Raw genomic sequence first — 27,461 nt, 5'->3', positions numbered from 1 at the left:
TTAATAAATTATTAATTTGTCAATTTTTTATAACGTTAGTGACTATTTTGTTATTTTTCTAAAGTTGAGTGACTGAAATGAAATCTAGGTAATTGTTTTGTCAGCTAACCTAAAGTTAGTGACTATTAGTGTAATTTACCAATATTAAAATAATAAAATATATTATTTTATATTATTTTCTATTTATTTTTATAATTAAATTTAAATAAAATTATTTTAAAAAATATTTAATTGAAATTCAGGTTAGGCCGGGTTGAAAACAAAAATAAATTCATTGATACACACAGGAATGGATCGTGTCGTGGGAGTATACTAGAAATATGGGATGTTGCTCGCTGCTTGAAGCTGAATTGTGGCTCATCTTGGACAGTTTGAATCTTCTTTGGATCCGAGCCTTTAGGCGTGTGGAGATTGATAGCGACAGTGCTGCTGCTGTCCGCATTATATTGGATGAGTCTGCTGCTGAGCAGAGTATATCGCACAATTCGAGTTCTTTAGAATCGGCAAAGGAAGGTCAAGATACATCACATTATCCGGGAAGCCAATGCGTTTGGCCTAAGCAGGCTGCTGAATCCACCACCTGCTGCACTGAGGAGCATTCTTTGCAGGGACTGTTGCGGATAGGCTGAAATTACTACCCTCCTTTATATAAACATTCAACCCTTTATTACTCAACACACGTAAATCAAAGCCATTAAATCCCCTTAATATTTATTTCAATTCCTTTTATTCTCAACTCATGTTTAGTTGTTCATACAAATGCCTCTGCTTTAAAATTCACAAGCAATATTGGTTTTCCCCTAATTTCTTAACATCACCACAAAAAAGATCAAGAAGTTGCTAAGATCAACAAACTACACAAGTCAGAACAAAATCAACAATATTGAAAATAGACACTAAACCTCATTGTAGTTTCCACAATCTTTTATCACTGTGCAATGGTTATGTATAAACTGATTCACATTTGCAAGTGAATATATTTACACAACTTGTGAACATTTCAGAGCAAGATTGATTTATTAGAGTGTACGATGAGATCCATAAATAAGGTGGCAGTGAATATATCAGCAGAAATACCCTTACCAACCATTTCCGTAAGAAGCTGCGTTGCCTTTGAGGTATAGCTGTTGCGAAGGAACCCCCGAATCATTACATTATAACAGCATCTATTAAGCGAACAGTCATTATCTCTCATGCACCCAAACAACCTGTATGCTTCATCTGGCAATCCCTCTTTACACAGTCCATTAATCATTATACAATATGTGTAAACATCCGGTTTTAAACCATTGTCTGAGAGTTGATGAAATAATTCCTTGGCAACTTTGATATGCCCAGCTTTGCACAACCCATCAATTATGACAGTATATGGGACAATATCAAGTTCCAACCCACTGTTTTGCATTGCTTGAAAAAGATTCCATGCCTCTTCAATATGACCTGTTTTGCATAAACCATCTAGCAAAATCAGACAGGTCACTCTATCTGGAACTAGTCCAGAAGCAAGCATCTTTCTAAACAGTTCACATGCAGCTGAAGCTCTCCCTAATTGAAACATACCCTGCATGAGAGTGCTGTATGTGACAATATCCAGGATTGGTCCCTTTTGAGATATTTCATGAAAGAGTTCCATTGCTTCGTCTAAACTTTTACCTTTGCAGTATCCATTTATCATGGTGCTGTAAGTAACTATATCAGGTGCACAACCCTTCTCAATCATCAAGTTGAAAACTCTTCTAGCTTTATCCATTTTGTTCTGCAAGCAATGGCCGTTGATTAATGCATTATAGGTAACAACATTAGGCTCAATGCCTCGCTTTATCATTGCGTCAACAAAATCCTCAGCTTCAGAGACCCTCCCTTCCTTGCAATGCGCATCAACCAATGTACTATAGGTGACAACATTAGGCTCAATGCCTTGCTTTCTCATTGTGTCAACGATCTCTACAGCTTTAGAAATCATTCTTTTTTTGCAGAGGGCACCAATCAATATAGTATATGTGACAATATTAAGTGAAATATTGTTATCAACCATTTCATTCAAAAGCCTTGGTGCCTCCTCCAGTTGGCCCAAATTACACATACCATGAATTAAGCAACTGTAAGCAACGACATCTGGTCTAATGCCTTTAACCTTCAATTCGGTAAAGAGATTGAGAGCCTCCTTTAATAGGCCCTTCTTACAAAGAAGGTCAAGGATGGTACTATATGCTACAATATTGGGTTCAAAACCTCTGTCTTCCATCAGCCTTAGAAACCTAACAGCTCTATCAGTATTGCCGGCCTTACACAACCCCTTAAGTATTGTACTGTAAACAATCAAATCAGGTTGATACCCTCGTTCAGTCATTTCATCGAACATACAAACGGCCTCAGAAATCTTACTTTGCTTACAAAGCCCAATTATCAAAATGGAAAAAGTTGCAGCACTAGGTTCAACACCTAACTTCAGCATTTTCCCCAAAAAAGAAAACCCAAAATCAAATCGATCTAATTGACAAATGCAATTAATCAAGATGCCCATAGAATAAACATTATGGAAAACTCCCAATAATTCGAGATGTCTATACATAGAAACAAAAATTGAAGGCTTTAGGTACTTTTCAATCATCTTATTGAACAAAATCAAAGCATCATCAACATTATCGAAGCGGTGGTCTCTTTTTCTCTTTCCTCTAACAGGCATGGACATGGGTTTCTCACTTAGGCCTTCCATGAGGGTAGCAATGGTATTAGAAAGATGGCTTCCACCATTAACAACTGAGCGAAGAATAAAAGAAGAAGGAAGCTTACCCATATCTTGAAAGTAAGCAGAAATGGCAGCGGCAGTAGCAGAAGAAGTGTAAATTTGGGGTTGCGAACTGGTGTTTAGGGAAAGGGTTGGGAGCGTAATTTGGGTTAATGGGCCATTAAGGTTTTTTTTTAAATGTGAATAATATTTAATAAGAAAAAGTAAACTTTATTTTTAAATGCAATCTTCAATTATTACTATTTATTTTTAAATCTTCCTTTTAAATTTAATAAAATTACTATTTACTTTTAAACGGAATTTGCAATCATCTTAACTTAAAAAATATATATATTGAAGTAAATTTAATAAAATTAAAATCTATAATTAAAACTTAAATCTATAAAATACTCGATTTTTATAAATTATATTATGTTGGTGCATCTAGGGGAAGCAAAGCTCAATTTAATTAAAAAAAAGAACAGTCGAATTTCGAGTTAATCAAATTGAGTTATTCAATTTTTTGAGTCAACTTGAATAAGTAATTTAAGTTTCGAGTTAAATTTATTGTTCGAATAATTCAAATAACAGATTAATGTAAATAACTCTTTGATTCCTTTCAATTTTGAAAATGAGTAAATTTGTCTCTTTTTTAACAAAAATTACAAATAAAATTTAAAATAATTTTTAAAATTCAAAAATTTATATTTTTTAAAAATTATACAAATTTCAAAAAAAATTCTAAAGAATATATAAAGAAAGATTAAAATTTTAAAATATTCTATTTTTATAAATATTCTACAAAAGTGTTCCTAAATTTATTGGTGTTTTTCTTTTTTAGAGAATTATAAGAAGGAATAATGCTCTAACTAACACGACTCAAACCTATGTCACACATAAAATGATCAACGCCCGAACTATAATGTCAATACACGAGGTCAAATTTGTTCATCTTTTAAACGGAAAGGAAAAGCTTTTGGGACGTTAATTCATTTAATGTTGAAAGCTAAACATGTTTGTGTGTGCAGTTTTTAATTATTGTGTACAAGGAAACATTGACTTTAGTAGATTGGTTACATATATTGAATAAATTTAATTTAAATTAAATAATTTTAATAGAAATTAAATTTTATAAAAAGAATATATATGCTTCGACTCTTGTAAAGAATGGATTAATAGTGTTTGCTGCCTAATTAATCCTCTTCCTTATATACTGTTACTGTATAAGTTAGATCTCGTTGTAACACTAAAATAACACTAAAATATATGCAACTTCACAGGCAAATGCCTCTAAAATAGTAGCAAAAATAACAATAAAATAAGAGCTATGCAATATCCAAACAATAAGAAAAAAATAATAGTAATATAATAGTGAATGGTAGTAAAACAGTGGGGGAAACAACAATTTTTTTTTTCAAACTCGGGTTGGGCCTGGGACAAAAAACTTTACCTGAGAACAAGCTTTTTTTTTTGCTCAAGCTTATTTTTTGAACATATATTTTGCTCAAACCCTCTCACTTTTTACACTAACCTTTGGGCCAAACTACTTATGGATAGATCTACCCACAGCCAATGATAGACTAATATGTCTACTTTTGTAATGGGCTTCAGGTTTGCTTTTCAAGGTTCAGTTGGAATGGATCAATACATGGGTGGTTGAACCCTCGTAAGTTAAATTGGATCCTTTTAAAAACTTTTAAACATTATCTTTTTCTATTTATTATCTCCTTCTTCATATACAAACAAAGTCCCCCCCGCCCTTTTTTTATTTCTAGCCAAGCATTTTTTCCATTTTTCCACCACAGTAGCTACCCTCACCATTTAGTGTCTTCTTTAGCAGTGACCACATTCAAACACCCCTTCTCCTTCTCTCATCTTTCTTTTCATTTCGTTTTCTTTGTTTTCCTTCGCTAGAAACACTTTAGCCGCCAGACGTTGCACCACCATCCGATCCTTTATTTGATCAACACCATCACCAATTGTCTCATCTTCTTTCCTTTAAGAAGATTATCAGCTTAGATTACCCATAAATGGCTTAGAATCCTTGATAGCTAATCTTTTTTTCAAGCTTTAATCGGACTTCCATCAGTATCCATTAGTGTGACACCCCACACCCAACCTGATTCTCGAATCTGAATGCGTGGCATCACATTACGTTACTGATGCAACTCAGAATATCCAGATTTAATTACGAAATAATTTAAGCATATAATCATAGTATAATTCAAAACCTGTAGCACCCCAAACCCGGCCCAGACGTTATGGCCGAATCTGGCATGCCACATCGAAGCGTTCAAAACATTTTATATTGTTGATCCAGAAAAACCTAGTTAGTATTTTAAAAGATAATTTCATTATAGGTTAAAGTGAATGGAAGTTGTGCACCAGGTAGGAAACCGGAAAAGAGGTGGTGAGTCCATCGGACTGCTTAAGTACCAAGCTCCCTTCGGATCCAATCCTAGACATGCATACCGTCATTGCCACACCTTAACGTCATGGATATTTCTAGGAAACCGATTTGATTAAGTCATTTTTAGGAAAAGTGATTAATTTTGGAAAATACTTTCATTGCGGAAGCTTTGCTTATTGTCGTGTTATTTTGAAATCAACTGTTGTTTTTGAAAACGCACCCTAAAGCTATCCAATTTCAACAGTTAAAATAAGTATTACCTATCTTAGTAATACATATTAAAACCATCAAAAATAATTAAGCGGCCTTATTACATTTAAAAACCCAAAACTTCAAACGTAACTAAAAGGATGTCCAGTTCACCAGAAGAAAATCAAACTTTCAGAACAGGTGGCCACTCCGAATTCCCTCACAGCTCCAAGCCCACTATGGTTGGGGATTTTCTGCGTGGATGAAAATAAAAGGGGTGAGTTTGGGGAAACTCAGTGTGTAAGGAAAACTCATTCAAAGCCCAAGTCAGCTCAAGCCCATTGGGCCTAAGCCCATTCAAGTAACAGTGGTACTGGACCAGAGCCCTTTTCAGATTACAATAAACTGGGCCTTAGCCCCTTATTCAGATAACAGTATGGCCCATAGGCCCATTTCAAAATACATGCAACATCAATAACATATGCAAACCCATTTGGGGAGACTACTCAACCCACCAACCACTACACTCCACCCGTACCAGCCATACACTCCATGTGGGGAATAGCTCAACCCACCCAGCCCAACACTCCACAGTTGCAGCCTTGCTGCTCAGTTAACAGTAAATTGAGGCAAAGCCTCCAGTACGTGGACAAGCCACTTTCAGTACTTCCTCCGTCAATATCCCAGTCCCATGCATCAGATAATAACAACATGGCATGCAGTAAATAATAACAGTCAAACATGCATTTAGGTCAATTTAACCCTAGGGGTATTTCGGTAATTTATCTCCTAGGGATAAAACTGTAAATTTTCCACTTTTAAAGGTATTTCAGTAATTTATCTATTTTAGGGTTTTTCATGCATATTCCCACCTTTCACGTACTAACAAAATTACGTACCGAGGGTTCTTACCGAATTGGGCCCGTTGGCCCATCATTCCAATTTTGGCCCATTAAGCCCAAAAATATCGAGGGCACAGAAATCATGCACTTTGCAGTCCAAACATTGCAGCTTACCAAAAACATTAATCGATTTACCTCACGAGCATTCGCACACTCGCAAATCTACAAAATACCGGTTTTCGGCATTTCGGCTTTTCAGCTTTTGTCGATCTAGACTAAGAAAGAGGGTGTTAGTTACACACCTGTTTGCGACGATATGCTGACGAGATCCACACACGAACCGCCTACAATTGGATTACTAACACGTTAATCTAACTATTCAAATACAAACTACGTATTAACCCCTTACGATATTCGGTCAACCACACCTACAGATCATAGTAAGCTTATAAGAAATCAATAAGCAACTCATTAACAAATTTTTGTCAATGTTTACCACATAATAATAATTTCACTGCAAGCTGTCTTCCTGAGCAATAGTCACTAAATCATTTATAACTGGAGCTACGAAACTCCAAATCAAGTGCCGTTAATTTTCCCTGAAAATAGACTCATATATATTCTATCCATAAAATTTTCAGAATTTTTGGTATGGCCAATCAATACCAGATTTTTATTAAAGTTTCCCATGTTTCACTGTTTGACTAATCTGACCACTCTTCATTACTAATCAAATTTCTCATTGTAAAGAATTCAAAATATGTTCTAGTTTATTTCATTTGAAACTAGACTCATTAAGATTTAATTACATAATTTATTCAGCTTCTAATTCATCTCCCACAATTTATGGTGATTTTCCAAAGTCACGTTACTGCTGCTGTCCCAAGCAGATTTATTACCAAATCACTCTTTCATACACCTATCTTGCATGCATGTTATTTAAACATGTATATCACCAATCAATCATCACATATCTATGATTTTTACTTAAGCATAATCTCCATTTCATCATTTTAAAGCACAACATGTTAGCCGATTTTTCCCTTTAGCATCTAAGGCACATGCATGATCATTTGTTTGGCTCAACTTCACCTATCTTCCATTTTTCATCAAAAGAACATGAAACAACAACCAAAAACCAAAATATGCTTCATGAGTTAGGGTAGAATCAAGAAGAACTCATGAACATCAAGATAGAAGCAAAGTACCAAGAACTTACCTTCAATTTTTCCCCCTCCTAGTGACCGAATATCCAAGGGTTTCCTCCCCTATTTGCTCTCTCTCAAATTCGGCTATGAAGAACAAAGAATGAACAAAAACCTTCCTTTACTTCCTTTTGTTATTCTTATCACTCAACATTTTATGACACATAAATGATATACTAATATTTGTGCCATACTCATGCCATAATTCCAATAAAAATATGCCCATAATGCTTACCATGCCCATCATCCATTAACTATTAAAATGCTAATGCCCATCATCCATTAACCCATCATCCATTAACTATTAAAATGCTAAAATGCATACATTATCAACTATCCATCACCTTGGCCGGCCACTACATTAAAAGTGGGGAATTTGACATGCAAATCCTCTTATTTTGCACTACTATTTATTTGGCCACTACAAATTAGCCTATAGCATTTTCAAACATTTTCACATAGGTCCTATTTCATAATTTCACTCCCTTTTTCTTATGGAACAAAAATTAACTAAAATTAGCGGGTTCTATCTTAAGCTTGGGCCTTCTAGAGGCCCACTAACATAATTAAACCTATGCCAACATTCACAGAATTCGCGAAAATTGGGGCGTTACAAAACCTTTTTCTATTACAAAGATAATCATGCATACTAGGTGTTTCACAACCTTATTAAACATGCATCGGTGCTGCTTGGGGTTAAATATAGAGTCGGGACTCGAATCCAAACCCATCTATCAAACTTTAACTAAGTGTTTCGAGACAAGTTTTCCCTGTTTTGATCCCTACATTCGATGTGTACTTATTTCAAGACCAAGTGGCACTTGTCAAGAGACTTGAGAATTGATTTCTGGAGGCATGTCCAACGTTTCTCAAGACCATTACCCATAAATACTTAAAATGGTCAATTTTGTTCACAGTATCTCGAGACTTGACCATTGTGTCTCGAAACTAGCATTCTAGATAGTCCAAAATGTAATGATTTAAGCATGAAAATGAGTTCCAAAAGTCACCTAACCTATATCATTAACATACGAAATCAATGCACACATAATTACCACATCATAACACATGCAAACAAGTTAGAAGCACACTATTTTGTACATGATTGCTTGGTATAATTGGGCAATTATCAATTAAGCAAAACCATTCATATAAATGACAAACTTAGATGACCAAATTCAACCTTCGGATACTTAAAAGGTCCAACAAGCACCTAGATGTAGAAGTGTACCAAAATAGCAAAAATAGCAAAAATAGCATATAATTGGTTTACTCAACCTATGCACATGTCGTTAATAACAAATATACACATAAAGGAACACTAACTTAACCCGAGCTGAAGTTGAGATATTGACCTTGAGTACACAAAAAAAAACATAATCGTTGTAGAAGCCCAAAATTTGCCCACAAAACCCAATACCCATTACAATCAAACCCAATTACCTAAAATTAAACCCAATACCCACCAAACCTTAAAATCCATTCTAAACCCAAGCCCAATACTTGAGAAGCCCAACTCTAGACTTAGGGTTTCAAAATAACGGAAACCCTAAACAGCCCACTTGCCCTCTGCCCCCAACCACTCCACTGGCCACCAGCCACCTGCCCACTGCAGCACCACCCCATCACATCCACCACCCTCTGCACCTGCAAGACAGTAAAAAAAAGAGACAGAAATAGCAGAGAAAGGAAACAAATTGTAAAAAATATAGGCTATAAAAGCCGATTCAAAAGCTTTGTAATAGGGGACATTTTTTAAAAAAAAACGATAGAAACTATCAATTTTTCAATACCATAGAAGATCAAATATAGAGAAAACAGAAAGATAAAAACTAGTGACCATAGTGGTGTCAAGGCAGAAGAGCAGTTACAAATCGGAGAACCAAACACTAAAAACCTAAACCTAAGGCCTAAGGTGATTTATTTCATTTTCTTCTCATTTTGAACCCATTTCTTTCCATCTATAAACATATATTCAACAAATATATATATATATATATATAATACAGTAAAAAAAAGTGTACCTTTTGATGGCGCCGGCACTGGCGACGGTCCGGCGGTCGGACCGGTGGCCGACCCATGGCCGGAAATCGCCCCAGCTCTCCTCTCCTCTGTAATACCCCATACTCGTACCTGAGACCGGGATAGGATACGAGGCATTACCGAAATTTTCAGAATAATTTCAATTAATTTATATTATTTAGTATTCATTTTCATGTTTCATGTAACATCCTTTTCATATATTCAATTCAAAATATCATATAAAATACGATACAATACTTAAATTTTCATATTTACATGCTCATTCAAGGTATCCGAACCTACCTAACTAAATTGCAGAAATACCAAAATTTAGGGGCATATTGGTAATTTACCATTTTCCCAAATTTCACCCAATCTTAAATTGATAATTTCATTCAATTTATTAATTTAGATAATAAAATAATTTATTCCCTTCAATTTAGTCATTTTTGACATTTTTTACAAAATTACCCCCTAAAGTTTTACTTTTATTCAATTTAGTCCATGAGCTTAAAACATGCAAATTAGCCATGCTAACTGAATATTCATATATATTTTTTTCTCCTCCTCCTCTCCATTCCACACCCTTAATGTATATAACATTCTTGTAAGTACGATTTCACAATTTACTTATTAATGCTCACATCAATCTGTTCACACTAGTCATAGTCACTCAATTATTTATAATTCGAGCTACAGAGCTCAAAATTAAGATCCGTAAATTTTTTCTAAAACTAGACTCACATATTATTCCACCATAAAATTTTAAGAATTTTTGGTTTAGCCAATTAGTACAGTTTATTCATTTAAGTTTCCCCTCTTTCACTATCCAACAGTTCTAACCTCTCTTCACTAAAAATTAATTATATCACAGTACAAAACTCGGATAATGTTCCCATTGATTTCTATTGAAAATAGAATCATTAAGGATTCTAAGCATATAAATTTTAGAGTCTAATTAATTTTATCCAATTTTTGGTGATTTTCTAAAGTCAAAACAGGGGAACCCGAATTCATTCTAACATTGTCTCACAAAATTCATTATATCTCATAATTTACAAATCCATTGCTTACACCGTTTCTTCTATGAAAAACTAGATTCAATAAGCTTTAATTTCATATTTTATTCATCTTCTAATTCGATTTCTACAATTTATGGTTATTTTTCAAAGTTAGTCTACTTCTGCTGTCCAATATTGTTTTAGTTCAAGATGTTTATTACCATTTTTCCTCTAAATTTCAAAGGTCATACAATTCAGTCCTTGCTCAATTAGCCCATCTATTAAGCTAATTTTTCTCAATTAACATTTTATTCCATCACTCTAAACTATTACACAATCTTTGAAAATCATAATTTTAACACTAAACCTTAATTCACAACTTTTTCACAATTAGGTCCTAAAATCAATATCTATTGAAATTACTTGATAAAATCATCAAACAACAAAATCAAAGCTTCAAATTCATTTTATTTCATCATAAAAAGCTAACACTTATCAATGATAGCTTTTAATTTTGTTCATAAAATCAAAAACTAATGAATTAAACACTTGGACCTAATTGTAAAAGTCACAAAAACATAAAAATCTCAAAGAAAAGGGTAAGAATTGAACTCACATATGTCAAAGTATGAAAAACCAGCAGCTTTCAGACCTCCCATGGAGTTTTTTCTGAAGAAAAATGATGATATCTCTAGATTTTTCAAATTTGTCTTGTTTTATATGTTTAATTTGCAAAATTTCCCATTTTGCCCTTGTTTCTCCTTGTCTTTTTTGCTGATTTTCTTGCCCAACCGTCCAGCCCATACAGTTTGGGTCCAATTTACTTTTAAATCCCTCCTTTTTAATCACTTAAACTATTTAATCACAATTTAACAAATTTCGCACTATTTTCAATTTAGTTCTTTTTAATTAATTGACTAACCAAACGTTAAAATTTTCTAACGAAACTTTAATAGTAACTTAATAACACTCCATAAATATTTATAAAAATATTTATGGCTCGGTTTATAAATCCGAGGTCTCGATACCTCGTTTTCAACCAAATTTACCTGATTAATTCTTTTAAAATCGCAAAATTCACTAATTAAAAATAATTCTTTTAAGTTCGCGCTTGGCCTATAATTATTATTTGTTAAATTTTCTAAACTTACTCGTCGGATTTAGTGATCTCGAATCACTGTTTCCGACACCACTAAAAAATTTGGCTGTTACATCCTCTCTCCCCTTTCTTTTTTTTTTCTTTTTGTTGCTGCAAATGAGAATTTTAAAAATTTTTGGTCCTTAGATAGCCTCCCAAAACGACTTCGTTTTGGAGGCTGCCATTTAGCCCCAAAACGACGTCGTTTTGCTATAGCCCGACCCGATCCGACCCGCTCCGGCCTAGGATCCGCGTGTTTTTTAACGAAAGGGCTATTTGCGCGTTTAGCCCTTCTGCATTTTTATTATTTTACAATCAAGTCTGTTGCTATTTTTTAATTTGGCCCAACAATTTACTTCGGTTTCTGATTTAGTCCCCTGGATGCTGCGCGTTTTGGGGAAAGTGGGGTTATTGCACTTTTGACCCTCTGCATTTGCACGCGCATTGAAATAGATCCTCTGGTTTATCTTTTATTTTAAAATTTGCCAAAAACTTTGTTATTAGTTAAATTTTAGTCCTTTCTGATTTGTTTTTGTTTCTTTATTAAATATTGTATTTATTTTTTGCATTCCAATATTATTATTATTATTATTATTATTATTATTATTATTATTATTAAATGTTTTATTACGTATGTCTATATTTAGGAAGTATTATCATTGGTTGTTTTATTTCTAACAATGCATATATTATGTACATTTTTCATACTATATATTACTTTTATATGTATTATGTGTATATATTTTTTAGTATTATGTTTTTTACGTACTATTATGTATATATTTTAATATTATTAATTATATACCCTTTGTACTATTGTATGTATATTTCTATATTGTATATTTCTAACACCATTATTATTTATATATATATGTGTATGTATTTATATATATATATTTATCATTTCTAATATATATTATGTATTTTATATGTCATGTATGTATTTTAATGTTATTAGCTACATAGGTTTCTTATATTATTCCATGAATACATTTTTTATATCATCTTATGTATATATATTTTCAAATACTATGTTATATATTTATATACAATATAAATCTTTAATACCATATTATGTACGTATTATTACTATTTTTATCCCTATTATATTTACAGTTAATACTAGTACATATATTTTATTATATGAGTATGTATATACTTTTACATATAGTATTATTTTCACATATCATTGTATTTATTATTATACCTGTTATTTTCACTATTATCACTAATTATTTTATTTCAATATTATTATGTATATATTTTTCATATATGTCATGTACATACATTTTTCAATATTTATTTTATATATATATATATGTATATATTACGTATATATTTTAACATTACTAGTTATATTTTTACTATCTTAAGTATATATTTCAAACACTATATAGTATATCCCTACACTATTACTATTTATATATACAAATATATATATATATATTATGTACCTATACTTTTCATACTACATTATATATCTATCCTTTCAATAACATATTGTATATATTTTCAATACTATATTACATAGATTTTTTTCCTATTATGTATGTCATGTATATATTTTAATATTATTAGTTATATATTTTTTATACTCTTTCGTGTATATATACTTATATTATCCTCATTATTACTATTATTATTAATATATATTTTATTATATACATACAGACATGCTTTTTACTATTGTACAGTATTATATTTACTATTTATTTTTAACATATTATTGTTTTATTTTCTTTACATCATTATTATACCTAGTTTTTGTTTATATATTATATTTTTCTCTCTTTTTACTTTTATATGCACTATTTTCATTATATTTATTCATTACTTATTATTATTATTTATATATATATATATTTTTAATCCCATATTCCGTATAGACATTTTTTAATATGTATATACTATATAAATATTTTAAAATTTTATATATATATATATATATTGTGTGTATGTATCTTTAAAGATTGCATTTTTTATATATGTTATGTATATAACCCTAATACCATATTATTTGTATATTGTTATTTTTCATATCTTCTTGAATACTATTACATATATATATCTTTTTAATACCCCATCATATATATACTATCATTTTATTTACTTTTATTCCTAGTATATTTATTATTAATATTAATATATGTATTTTATTATACGTATATATATATTTATAAATAGCATCATTTTTATATGTCCTTATATTTATTATTATACTTATTATTTTATTCTAATATTATTATATATTTATTTTAAAATATATGTATATATTTGTGTAGTATTGATAATGTATATAATTTTCATGTTATTAGTACTTATAATGTATCTTGCATATGTTCATTTTATATATTATGCAGGTATATATTACGTATGTATTTTAGTATTACTATGTATACACTTTTCACTCTTATCATTACACATACTTTAATATATATATAGCACTATTAGTATTTTTAATAGTATGTTTACGTCACTTCATTTAGTATTATTATATGTTTATATACATTCATGATTTTATTTCGTGTTTAATGCTATACTATCATGTTTAATACCATATGTATTATTGTTTTATACTGTTACTATCGCATGTATATTGTTAATGTTTTATATATTATCTAACTTTTTATTAATATTTGTCTATCCCGAATTTAGCATAGTATTTCATACCATAGTGCAACATCAATGTTAGTTTCCTTTTACTTTTATTTGTTCTATCTAGAAATATTTTCGTTCATGTCTTTAAATTAATTTCAATGAATAAGGCAACGTACCGATTTAACGTTTAGTCATCGATTTCATCGCTATGTTGGGTGAACATCAATCGACTTGTGTTAAAACGGTACGTCCTTCTCAAAAATCAAAAGAATCGAAAATTCTCGTGTTTCAACCAGATCACGACTAAATGTTACATTGAACTCGTATCTTTGAAAATCAAGACAACACGTGTTTTACAAGATACCAATTTTGGGCGTCACGAGGGTGCTAATACCTTCCTCGCGCGTAACCAACTCCCGAACCCTAATTTTTCTCTGGCTTTTGACGTAGACCTAAACTCGACTTTCTTTTTGTTTTAAAAAAAAAAGAAATCTAAAAGGTGTCCGATCACACCTAAGAAAAAGAATCGGTGGCGACTCCCTTTTATTTCAAAATCAAACCTCGGTCTTTAAACTTTCAATCAAACACCCTAATTAGCGATCAAGCTAAAAATTTTACGTCGCTACAATCGTACGTTGAGTATTGAATATTTAGTGGTGCTAACATAATTTAAAACCAATATATAAAAACTGAAATTAAACTAAATTAGCATTGTTGGGAATCACTACTTTACAAATTAACAAACCTTACATTATCATCACCACAAATCACATAGATTTCAAATTGTCCAACTATTAATCATCCTTAGGATATTCATTTCACTCTGTCGGTTATCAAAATATCGACCAGGTAATAGCCTCTCATCTCATATAACACAAATTAATCTCAATATCCATGTTTTTAGCATATTCATATATCAATATAATTTACACTCTTTTAGTTATTACGGGCCCCTATTAATCGACTCAGATTAATGACGGATATGAGGATCAATCCATCAACACACCAATATACACGCCATAGTGCTAATCAAACATAAACGGTACACTGAAATATGTCGGTACTACAAAGAGAAAAATGGTATACCCACCAATACGATACTAACTACCTTACTCAAAATAATTTTGAGTAACAACAAAATAGTAGTGACATAATAGTAAAATGGTAGCAAAATAGTGAAAAAAACAATAAGAAAATAGCAAAAAAAATGCAGTTTCTTTTACATATTCAGGTTGGGCCGAAAAACCTTACTCGAGGCCCATCCCATTTCTTAAATGGATTTATTTTTTTGCCCAAGCCTATTTTTGGTTTTATTTGTTTGTATGATGTTTATTAATTGTTTGTATCTGCCATTGTATGAATGCCATTATCAAATTGATGTTTATTATGTATATCTGCCATTGTATAAATGCCATTATCAAACTGATGTTTATTCTGTATATCTGCCATTGTTTGTATCCAAGCTGCTATATTGTACTGGTTATTGGCTGTTATTGTCTGCCATGTGCATGACAAAAATGGCGTGTTATTGTGCATATCTGCCATTGTTTACTGGTAGATCAATTTGATTCTAAAGAAGATTTGATCAATGCAGTCATTACATCTTCCTTCATTCCTGGGTAATTGGTTAAGGCATAGTTCAGCATTGAAATGCTTGCTATGAAGTTATGAGAACCTGATACAAAACATCTTTGCATGTATCTTGCTCCTTGCCCAGCAACAATGTTCCAAAATTGTCTATGCATTGATGGGGGTTTGCCATTATTTATGCCCCCAACATCTGCTTCTAAAACGATATTTTCTGGAGATCGTTTAAAACTGAACCTGCCTTCAAAAATTTCGGGAAACTATTTGTCCCAAGACATTCTATTTTACTGAAACTTGCAATCTGATATAGGTTTGAAACAAGGATATTTAATCATAAGTGGTTTTGAATTGAATTGCTAGCTGTTGAGTGTCATTTTGATTAGCACTACAATAATATATATGATCTCAAAAGTTACTGAAGTGTTTTGTAGCTGTTTAAAAAAGAGAAAATAGTAAAAAAAAGAACTGTAATTTTTTTTACATATTCAAGTTGGGTTAAAAAAATTACCCGAGGCCCATCCCATTTCTTAAATGGGCCTTACTTTTTACCGAAGTCCATTTTTTAAACTTATATTTTTACCAAAATCCTCTTACTTTTTGGGTGGCCCGGCTTGCAGGTCTATTTACTACAAACCCAAAAGTATAATGGGTTTATTGATATACACTTGCAAAAGTAAAAAAGAATATGGGCAAAAGGGTTATTCATATGTTAACTTGCGTTTGATTTAAGATCTGCATTCAACCGGTTAAGGGAAAAGGGTTTAGAAAATAAATTTATATAAATAATTTTAATTTTAAATGACTCATTTAAATGTTTGTTTATATGTCGACTCAAAATCTACACTGAATTAAAGGTAACAGGAGGGGCAAGCAAGGGCCCTGACCTTCTCAAAAAAGAAAAATTATTTTTTACCCTTTAAACAGATATACGGACATGGGCTTGTGAGTGCAATTTGGGTAACTTAAATTTTGGTTAATTTTAATTTAAATAGATTCAAATTAGTTTATTAGTCCTTATCTTATGCGTAAATTACAGATTTAGTCTCTATATTCTAATTTAGTCATTTTAAGGACTAATTTTTAATAGTAACAGTTAAGTTCGTTAATTTCAATTCTATTGCTTCCAAAATCTTGTGCAACAAGCATATTATCACATGTTAGCTTACTATTTTCGTATAATACTCATAATAGATCATTTATTTTATTTAAAGGATTTAACAGTTATCATGAGACTAAATTTGTAAAATATAAGGACTAACAATGATCAAATTGTACACATAGTACAAGATTAATAATAAAATTTTATCTGTCAAATTCAACTGTTACAGTTTACTTTAAAACTAAAATTTTAAAAATTAAACAATATGTAATTAAAATTAGGCAAATTTAAATACATGCACAATCTAAACATAATACAAAGACTATCAATAATGGGAATGACGAGGATAACATTATTTATAAAGAAATCATATATATATATATAATATAAAATAATGTTTTGTTTTTAAATCATATTTAATGTGGGACTTATTTTTATAATTAAGTTTTAAATATGATTAAATGAGTCTCACTTTTAATATATATACACAAAATATTTATAGAAATAACGAAAATACATATGGAATTTTTTTATTTATATTTAAAGTGAATCCCATTTTTTGAATTAATTTTAATAATAAATTATATTAATTAATAATTAAAATAAAATAAATATTTAATTTAATTTAATTAATTCAATCAATCAAATTTATGAATTTATGGAATAAAGATAACATTACATTTGTTTATTTAAATTATCATTTTTTTATTTTTTCATGTTGCAATAATACTTTTGAATTTTTTTTATGAACATACTAATTTGTATTTTGCGAATGACTTGAAGCTTAATATTGATATGTAGGGGGTGAGTATTCGATTGATTTGAGTTAGTCAAGTTGACGAATCCTATTTTAGCAACCGAATTCAATTTGATTTTTTTCGAATCGAATCAAGTCAAAAATTTTCAAGTTGAGTTAACAAATCCTTTTTTTTTGTACTCAATGTTGCGTTTACATGAATCGATTATTTAACTAGTAGACGAAGTACAAGATTATTTAACTACATAAACAATATAATAGTTTTGTCTTTTAACTTAATGGGTAAAGATTTATCAAAACAACGTAGTTTTTCCTTTTAACTAAATGGTTTTGACTTTTAACTTTAGAGAAGGTAAACATTTATCAGAACGACGTAGTTTTTCCTTTTCTTATTCAAATTTTCGGATAACTCGGATTGTGTAATTCATATTCGAATTAAACCAAAAAACTTGGTTTTTTTATTCGATTTGATTTGAATAACTCAATTAACTAAAATAACTCGAACTATTTAATTCCAAAATTGAATTTTTTTATCGAGTTTTTCGATCGAATCAGATTTTGCTCACCCCCATTAATAGGGCATGGAGGTTAGGTACACATACTCATCGTAATAAAAAATTTTAAAGAAGTTTTTACTAATCGATAAAAGAAGTAAATTTTATTATTGATTTATAGAATTTTAAAGTATTAATTAAAACATTTTTTAAAGTACAGCTTCAGACCATTTTATTATTTGTTTAGAAAACGATCTTCAGTTACTTAATGGATACTTTATGGTCACAATCTTGGCAAATTCAGTTTAAGGAGATGCTCTAGCTGCGGTTGGAACTTAAATGTTGCTATGGTTTTTATTCCATTCCATTTGTTGGGATACAAATCCGAACAAATTAGGTGATGAAAGAGTGTGGTTTTAGTTTAATTAGATTTTGAAGTCTTGTATATTGCTTAGCCCATTATGTGTTTGAAAGTTATCCAATTTGCAATATATAAAATGTGCAGTTTGATCAACTTTTGGTTCATTGAATATTCATGTCTCAGTAAAACTTGTCCTGGAAATCTAACTTATTGCAGCATGTCTTATGTGATTAGTCATTTCTATTGGCAGTGGTGATTTAATCCTACAAAAGGAGCAAACGACATGCTATACTTATTGCAGCATGCCCTATATGATTAGTCATTAAGTCTCCCTTTCTCCCCTACTCTTCCCAGACTTATCTTCCTTTCCAGCTCTCTGCCAACTTAACTGAATCGGCCCTCCTTAGCATCATCACTTTCTCTTCCTTGTTGAAAACTTATATCAACAATTGGTATAGAGAGTATGGGCTGAGCCATGACTTCCTCTCACACTAATGCTTCTTTCAACCAAACAAACTTATCCACCTTCACTAACTCAGTAAACTTAACAGCTCCAATGACCCCCATTAACCCCATCGCCCTTGAGCTTCCTTCAAGCCAAACTCTAACCCAGTTGTCTGCTTCTACCTATTGCACCTCTCTTCCAACCCTCAATGCTGTTCTCTCGACCTCTTGCACCATTTTTTTTAACCTTTTCTATCTCTCCCCCAGTCTGTTGCATCACTCTCTTAGCATCTTCCACCACTCTTGTAGTTGCATTTGAACCAAATCAAACTTCATGTATCAAATTACACATTGAAACAAAGTCTATATATAATTTCGATATTTATCCTTAACTACATATAATATGATTTGAGCATAACCATAAGCATTAAAGCTTTACTTTAAAGATTTCTATCATACTCACATTTGATTTTTTTTTAATTATTTTTTTTATAAATATATTTTATATATAAAAAAATTCACCCAAAAGTGTGTAATAATTTAGGGTTTGTTTGTTTACACGTAAAAGGTTTTACGGGAAATGTTTTCTACATTTTCCTATGTTTGTTTCACAGAAAATAGTTTGGTCAATAGAAAATAACTTATAGGTCAAGGTAAAATAAGCCATTTTTCTTGTAAAATGACTTACCCTTTTGAAATGTGTAAGTCATTTTCCAAAAAAGAGCTCACTTATAGATAATTTTATTTTTATATAAAAATTAACTTAAATCAAGCTTAATATTATTATATTGGTAATAAATCTTATTTTTATTTTTAAAATATTTAAAATATTATATTTTTCAATATTATTAAACATACATATTTAATTATTTATATTTAGTCATATAATAAATTTATTAATATAATAAAAACAATTTATTATTTTAATAATTAATAATTTTAAATAATATTATTCACATATTATTGAAAATAATTACAAATATATTAATAATAAATGTTTTGTAGTATAAAGGTTAAAATATGTCATAAGTCTATTTACACTTTACATATTTGTAATTTAGTCTTTGTACTTTTATTTTCAAGAATTTAGTCCCTTTACTTTTCAAATTTGAAAATCAAGTCTAATTGTTAATATTGTTAATTTTTTTGTCAACTTTGTTGATGTCACATTTTTAAATAAAAAATACTCACTTAGTAGTCATGTAATTTAAAAAATGACGTTGTAATGAATCTGAATTTAACATAATATTTTTAATATATGAAAAAAATGTAAAATATAAAATTATAGATAAAAATAAATTTAATTAAACAATGAAAAAATAAGAAAATCTCAAATATATGTTTGTTTAATTGAAAATAACTTTTATGAGATATTTTTAACAAATCTACCAAACAACAAAAAATATTTTACACAGATTCATCCAAACACCAGAAAATATTAATTTTTTCCAGAAAAGTAAATCATTTTCCAGAAATTATTTTCCGAAAGTCATTTTCAATGAAACAATCGGAGCCTTAGTATAATATATATTTATGTGTATATACATTGATATCTTTAAGCAACTTTGTAGGGACTTGAAGTGACCACGTAAACTTACACCTTAGAAGGCCGCAAATATTATTATATTATTTTACTTTGTTTATTTCACTTTTTGGTTCTTCAACTATGTATGGATCAGATGGAAATTCCATTGCATATTCTATAAAATTCGAGGTTGAATAATATTTTAGAATTAGTAGAATTAAATTGTTTTTTTATATTTCCAATAAATTAGTTTAAAAAATTCATCCATTATTGTTTTTATTATATATTTTTTAACATTGAAAGATTCCCAATTTTGTCATCTTAATGCATCAACTCACGTCATCATATGATTTTGTTTAATTTGACAAAATCAGAAAAGAGTGAGGTTGGTTTTATCAATAAAAATGTTTATTTTTAACTTTAATCAGATTCGGGTTTTGTTTGGAGTGATCTGTAAGATTATTTTATTTTTTAAAATAAAACTTTATCTAATCTAATATTTATATATCAACTCAATTATGAAACTACATATCATACCTATTTTTTACGATTATAATTGATATTACTATGACTATACTTTTATCTTTTCATAATTTTATATTATCTTCAAATAGAAATAATTATAAATTACAAATCTAAGAATTAAACACGCACTGAATGGTATTAAAATGTAAATTTATTATCACTTCACCTATATTCATCATTGAATAAACAATAATTCGAGTTGATTAGGCACGGGTCAAAAATTAACATTTTTAGGTTCAGTGATTGGTTCGGATAGCAGCCCAAACCTAGCTCTTGGTTAAATTAACTTTTTTTATACTCAATTAGTTTATTGATACATTATGAAAATAAAGGGGTCTTAGAGTTAATTTTTTTATATTTGAACTCCAGTTATCACTTTTTTGGGGTTTTGATTAATTAGTCCAAAAGCTTATTTGTGTCAAGTGAAAATAGTGATATATATATATCTATATTATTATTAGTTTAATTTGGCACCAACACAGTTACAAGAAACCTCCACCTCAATTGGTATTTTTTAACAAGAAGTAAACATGAGATAACAAATCTAGTATTTCACTAAGATTTCAAATAGTTGTCTCGAGTTCAAGTTGATTATGTTTCGCGTCTTACTCGAAGAAAGACGATCAAATAATTCCCAATGATGGTCCTTGCGGATCGAATCATCCATATAATATACAAAAAGAAACTCCAAATATTCTTTCTATTTGAATGAAATCTCAATTCCAGCGATAGTTTCATTAGATATCTTACAACTAGAATCCCTCTTTTTCTGATCTAGTTCCTCCACCACTGTGAACCCTGTTTAGATTCAGGCATGATACACTTTTTAGTTATTGGGAGAACCCAATTACTCTCTTTTGGATCTTGGAAACAACTCTCAAAGTTCTTTTTTCCTTTTGGAAGATACAAGAGCGAAACAATCAACCTATTGATATTGGAAGACCCAAAAGATTCTTCCGATGTATCATTCGAAGGTATATTATTCGAAGGTATTTTAGTCTTTTTTGTTTTAATAAAAATTAATAAAAATATGCATATGGTGGGATTTGATTCCATATCAATTAAATTGGTAAATCTTAAATTTACTACTTATCCAAAGGTTCGTTTTAATATATTTTGTACATTTTTATTTTAATATGCATAATTTATTATTTTCTTCATTTGTAATATCGTACATATTTCATATGTTATTATGACTAATTAGATTCAAATCTTATATTTCATTGTTTTTGTATGTTATTTTTAAATGTATATGTGTTATCTAAATTTATAGTTTTCACATGCATATGCATGTAATAGTGTTTCTCGTATTAATTATTTATGTGTTTGTATTAGAGTTGTGAACAGAACATGAAAAACTTAGTCGTTAAAAACATTTTTGTTATATACAACGTGGAAATAATACAATACAAAAATATGTTAAAATATAAGTAAAACAAATTATTAGCATATAAAAATTATTTAAAAAATAGATAACTGTTCAATTTTCGATTCAATCAATTTTTAATCTGACTTTATCGTTGGTTTAATTGATTTATAGGTTAATTGGTCGAATCATTTCTAAGATTAATACGTTGATTAATTTTCTATCCAATTATTTAGATAAAATTTTGAAAACCCTGTAAATACATTGACTACGAAATGAGTGACCCCTTTTACCTCAATGTCCCCACCAGTTCCTTCAAATAAAATTTAATAAAACAAGTTTTCCTTTTATTTTCTTTTTTTTTTTTAAGTAAACACCAAATTTTTTTATTTTTATTTTGATTTCTATTTCAATTTTGATTTCAATTCTGAAACACTCATTGATTCTGATTTTGATTTTGATTTCAATTTCGATCTCAATTTTGATTTAGAATTTAATTTTGATTTGGATTTAGATTTCGATTTAGGATTATTTCGATTTTGGTTCTATTTGTTTGTATGATGTTTATTGTTTATATCTGTCATTGTATGAATGCCCTTATCAAATTGATGTTTATTATGTATATCTGCCATTGTATAAATGCCATTATCAAACTGATGTTTATTCTGTATATCTGCCATTGTTTATATCCAAGCTGCTATATTGTACTGGTTATTGGTTGTTATTGTCTGCCATGTGCATGAAAAAAATGGTGTGTTATTGTGCATATCTGCCATTGTTTACTGGTAGATCAATTTGATTCTAAAGAAGATTTGATCAATGCAGTCATTACATATTCCTTCATTCCTGGGTAATTGGTTAAGGCATAGTTCAGCATTAAAACGCTTGCTATGAAGTTATGAGAACCTGATACAAAACATCTTTGCAGATATCTTGCTCCTTGCCCAGCAACAATGTTCCAAAATTGTCTATGCATTGATGGGGGTTTGCCATTATTTATGCCCCCAACATCTGCTTCTAGAACGGTATTTTCTTGAGATCGTTTAAAACTGAACTTGCCTTCAAAAATTTCGGGAAACTATTTGTCCCAAGACATTCTATTTTACTGAAATTTGCAATCTGATATAGGTTTGAAACAAGGATATTTAATCATAAGTGGTTTTGAATTGAATTGCTAGCTGTTGAGAGTCATTTTGATATTTTGATTAGCACTACAATAATATATGTGGTCTCAAAAGTTACTGAAATGTTTTGTATCTGTTGAATACAAAGCTTGGATTTAGTCAAATCTGTTTTAAGATCCACATATCACTTTACATGTGATTATTGTTAAGACTTGAAATAGCCTTGTATAGTAATTCACCATAGTTTATTAAGCATTGGTCAAGATTTACAAGGACGAGATTGGCCTACATTTATATGTAGTGTTATTACTCTTGTTTATTCGATGTTTTACAGTTGCAGTGAACTGTGGAATTGAAGTCTTTTGACTTTGAGATAGGTAAAAAGTGGTAGTATCCTATTCTACTGGACCTAATACCAAACAATGATGATTACACATGTTCTTGTAGGTTAAAAGACATAAAGTTGGTGTCCCAACTCAGCAACAGGCTACCCCAAATCAGCAAGATGGTACCCCAACTCAACAGGCCGCCCCAACTCAGTTACTTACTGCCCCAACTCATCAACAAGCTGCAAGACAAAAACTCTCATCCAAGAGAAAACCAACCACTGCTAGATGGATGCCTTCTACTCAAGAGTCATCCATGACAGACCATTGATGATGATGTGAACAGAATGCATTTTGTTAACTTTTTGAAAATGTGTAAATTTGCCTGCTACTGATTTATTGACTTAGGCAGATGATTTTTTTTATAAATTTGTTTATGATTGCTACTGTTGATAAACTTAGGCATATAGTCACTGAAATTTTTTTGTAAATTTCCCTACAATTCACATCTGTTCAATTGTGGTGAATTGTAAGAAAAGTTGGCAATATTTTGCCACTCATTCCTTTTGTAAACAGTTTGGCATTTTGGCCTTAATATATGAGAAATGCATAGGTTTTTTTTTTCCATTTTCTGATATATGAGTTAAGCAACTGTTAAGCATTTTGTATACTAACTGTTAAGCAATTTGTCTACGAACTATTATCTCTTTTAGCCTGCAAACACGTATACCAACTGTTAAGCAATTTGTAAACAACAACATCAGCTGGTTAGCCATGTATACTAGCAGCCATGTATAACATATGTTAAGCAACAAAAATATTCCAACACAATTTGTAATCAACAAAAATATCTCATTTCAAGTCTTTCTCAAGTGTTTATAAACAACAACATGAGCTGGTTAGCCATGTATACTAGCAGCCATGGATAAGATATGTTGAATAACAATATACCAGCAGCCATGTATACCAACATAAGCAACAATTTACCAGCAACAAAATTACAAAACATAAGCTGGTTTTCAATGAACATAAGATGATTTTTAAGCTTTTAAAAACAACAAAACAGTTACAATTACAAGCAACAATAACCATGTTCTTCTCTCCCTCTTCCTTGCATCCTCCAATGTCCTCACTTTTTTTAGAAGACCCAATACCACAAATTTTGAACGGGGCATCAATGGCAGATCAAACCAGCTGAAAAACTGACATGGATTTCGAAATCCACTGTCGAATTTCTTACACCCAAAAGCCTCCTACCTGGGTTGTCATTGGACCAAGACATGTTTAATTTGGCTGGGTTTCCACAATAGCACACCGGAATCACTTTAGGCATCTCTATTTTTCCTCTTCTCCTTCTTCTTCTCCTTCTCTTCTTCTTTTTCTTCTTTTTTTCTTTTTCTCTAACCCTAAAATGGTGCTGCTACAATTGTTAAAGTGTGAGTAACCGGCCAGCTGGACTTAAGGTTGACAGCAAGGACGCCGTCACATGCCACGTCACTTTGCCGTGACGTCTGTGACAGAAAATGGCAAAAAGGACTGTTTTGTTACTTTTTGAAAGTTGAGTGACTGAAATGAAACCTAGGTGACTGTTTTGTCAATTACCCCAAAGTTGAGTGACTGTTGGTGTAATTTACCCAAAATTTAATTTATTATTTAAAATAATAGTAAAAAATTATTTTATTTTATAATTAAATTTATATAAAATGTTTCTATTTATTAAATATGAATTCCAATGACTAGTTTAAATATTGTTGAATTTTTTAAAAATATATTTTATTTTTTATAGAAAAAATATATTGAATTTTAAATTTTCCATCCATGAAACACATATATTGAATTTTAAATTTTAAATTTTATTCTCGACTCATGTTTAGTTGTTCATACAGTGGCCCAACTTTAAAATTTTTAATTTTATACTGCAAAAAAAGAAGAAGAAATATCCACATTTGTTAATGTTTTAAACGAAAAGAAAAACTTTTGGGACATTAATTCATTTAATGTTGAAAGCTAAACATGTTTGTGTATGCAGTTTTTAATTATTTTGGACAACTATTGAAAGGAAACATTGACTGTAGCTGCATATAGAGAATCACCATAAGCATTCCATAACAAATAAACAGCATTGTGACAGAACAGAGATTTCCTGGAGACAAAAGAACACATATGAAAGCCCTAGTAAGATGGTAGCTCGTAAGAAAGTAAGGGAATACCTTCTGGATGTCCTCCACTTCATCCTCACTGCAACATGAACAAATAAAATAAAAATAAAGCATGCATAAGAAAGAGATGAAATATGAAGAGCAAAACAAACAGTAAGCAATGGGAAGTTGTTACATTCCAAGTCTACTTGCAGTAAGCAAATGCATCAGCAAACTCCCATACAAGTCGAAGATATATATAATGGGACTTCTATGGATGAATGGGAAGATAAATTTGTTTTGCTGAACTCACACAAACTACTGATGCTTATTTACCAGGAAAAAGTGGTTTTCTCACCTGAAAAACCCACAAGTCTACATAGAGACCCTGAGTAAGAGGGGGATGAGGGAAAGAGAGCAAGTTAATATTTAAACAAATGGAAGATCGTAAACAAGACTATCTTGCACACAGCAACCACCTGCCTTTAAAACTCGAATATATGAGGAATAAATTAAACAAAAGTAACAAAGCCATCAACTTACGATTCCTCTAAATCGATAACCTTAATAGCCACTTCTTTCTTCAGCTCCTAATCGAACCCGAACATCAAGAAAGACATCAGTTATTCGTCTCATTTTCATCAATCATGATTCATGATTTAAACAGCCATTGCATATCTAACATCAAGAAACATTATTATGTTTCATCTCCCTTAACACATGACTGCTTTCAAAAAAACTTTTTACGACACCAATGATGTCCCCTAAATGATGATAAAAATTTTGGAAATCTGATCTGATCTCCTCGTTTGTTACTTGTGTACATAGTTGACTATTAATCTCATCTCATCAGAGATGACCTAATCAACTAATTACCTTAGTGCCCAAGACATTGCCTTGCCTCTAGACCTCTCTAAAATGATTAAGAATAATGGAGTCCAAATTTTGTTCACCTAAGATCTAAACACCAAATTTTTAAAAAAGCAAAGCCTGAAAAAGGGCATTCTGGTTAATTGGAGAAATGATGCATCTTCAACAAAATATTGCACCTTTCTCCATGATATCGTCCTTGTTAATTGTGTTTGAACATCAAAACCTGCCATTTAAAACAACAAAATTTTAGGTCCGATTGATAGATTTGATCTCGGCCCGGCCTGAAAAATACGTCTAAAATTTTGCCCAAGCCCGGCCCGAATAAAAATATTAAAACTCGGGTCCGATCCAGTCCGCCCTTATTAAAATTTTTATATAAAAAATTAAAAATATATAATAAATCAAAAATACTAATAACATTAAAATAAATGTTTACCAACAAATTGAAAATAATTAAAAAATATTTATACTAAAATAACACTAAAATATATGGAACTTAACAGGCAAATGCCTCAAAAATAGTAGCAAAAATAACAATAAAATAAGAGTTATACAATATCCAAATAATAAGAAAAAAATAATAGTAATATAATAGTGAATGGTAGTAAAACAGTGGGGGAAACAACAATTTTTTTTCAAATTCGGGTTGGGCCTGGGACAAAAAACTTTAACTGAGAACAAGCCTTTTTTTTTCTTGCTCAAGCTTATT

The 27,461-nt window shown here is 30.4% G+C and overlaps 1 protein-coding gene across 1 annotated transcript; it reads right to left on the bottom strand.

Annotated features, from left to right (window-relative positions):
* Positions 1-699: 699 nt before the first annotated feature.
* LOC107902270 (pentatricopeptide repeat-containing protein At1g63330) lies at positions 700-2,914 on the bottom strand. Its single transcript, XM_041110850.1, has one exon. It carries the CDS (start codon positions 2,795-2,797, stop codon positions 1,001-1,003), a length of 1,797 nt encoding a protein of 598 aa, XP_040966784.1. The 5' UTR covers positions 2,798-2,914; the 3' UTR covers positions 700-1,000.
* Between the last annotated feature and the right edge of the window lie 24,547 nt (positions 2,915-27,461).

This window comes from Gossypium hirsutum, chromosome A04 (genome assembly GCF_007990345.1).
Source record: "Gossypium hirsutum isolate 1008001.06 chromosome A04, Gossypium_hirsutum_v2.1, whole genome shotgun sequence".
Taxonomy (NCBI): domain Eukaryota; kingdom Viridiplantae; phylum Streptophyta; class Magnoliopsida; order Malvales; family Malvaceae; genus Gossypium; species Gossypium hirsutum.
The sequence above is the reverse complement of the archived record's forward strand: the minus strand, read 5'-3'. Positions and strand labels throughout refer to the sequence as shown.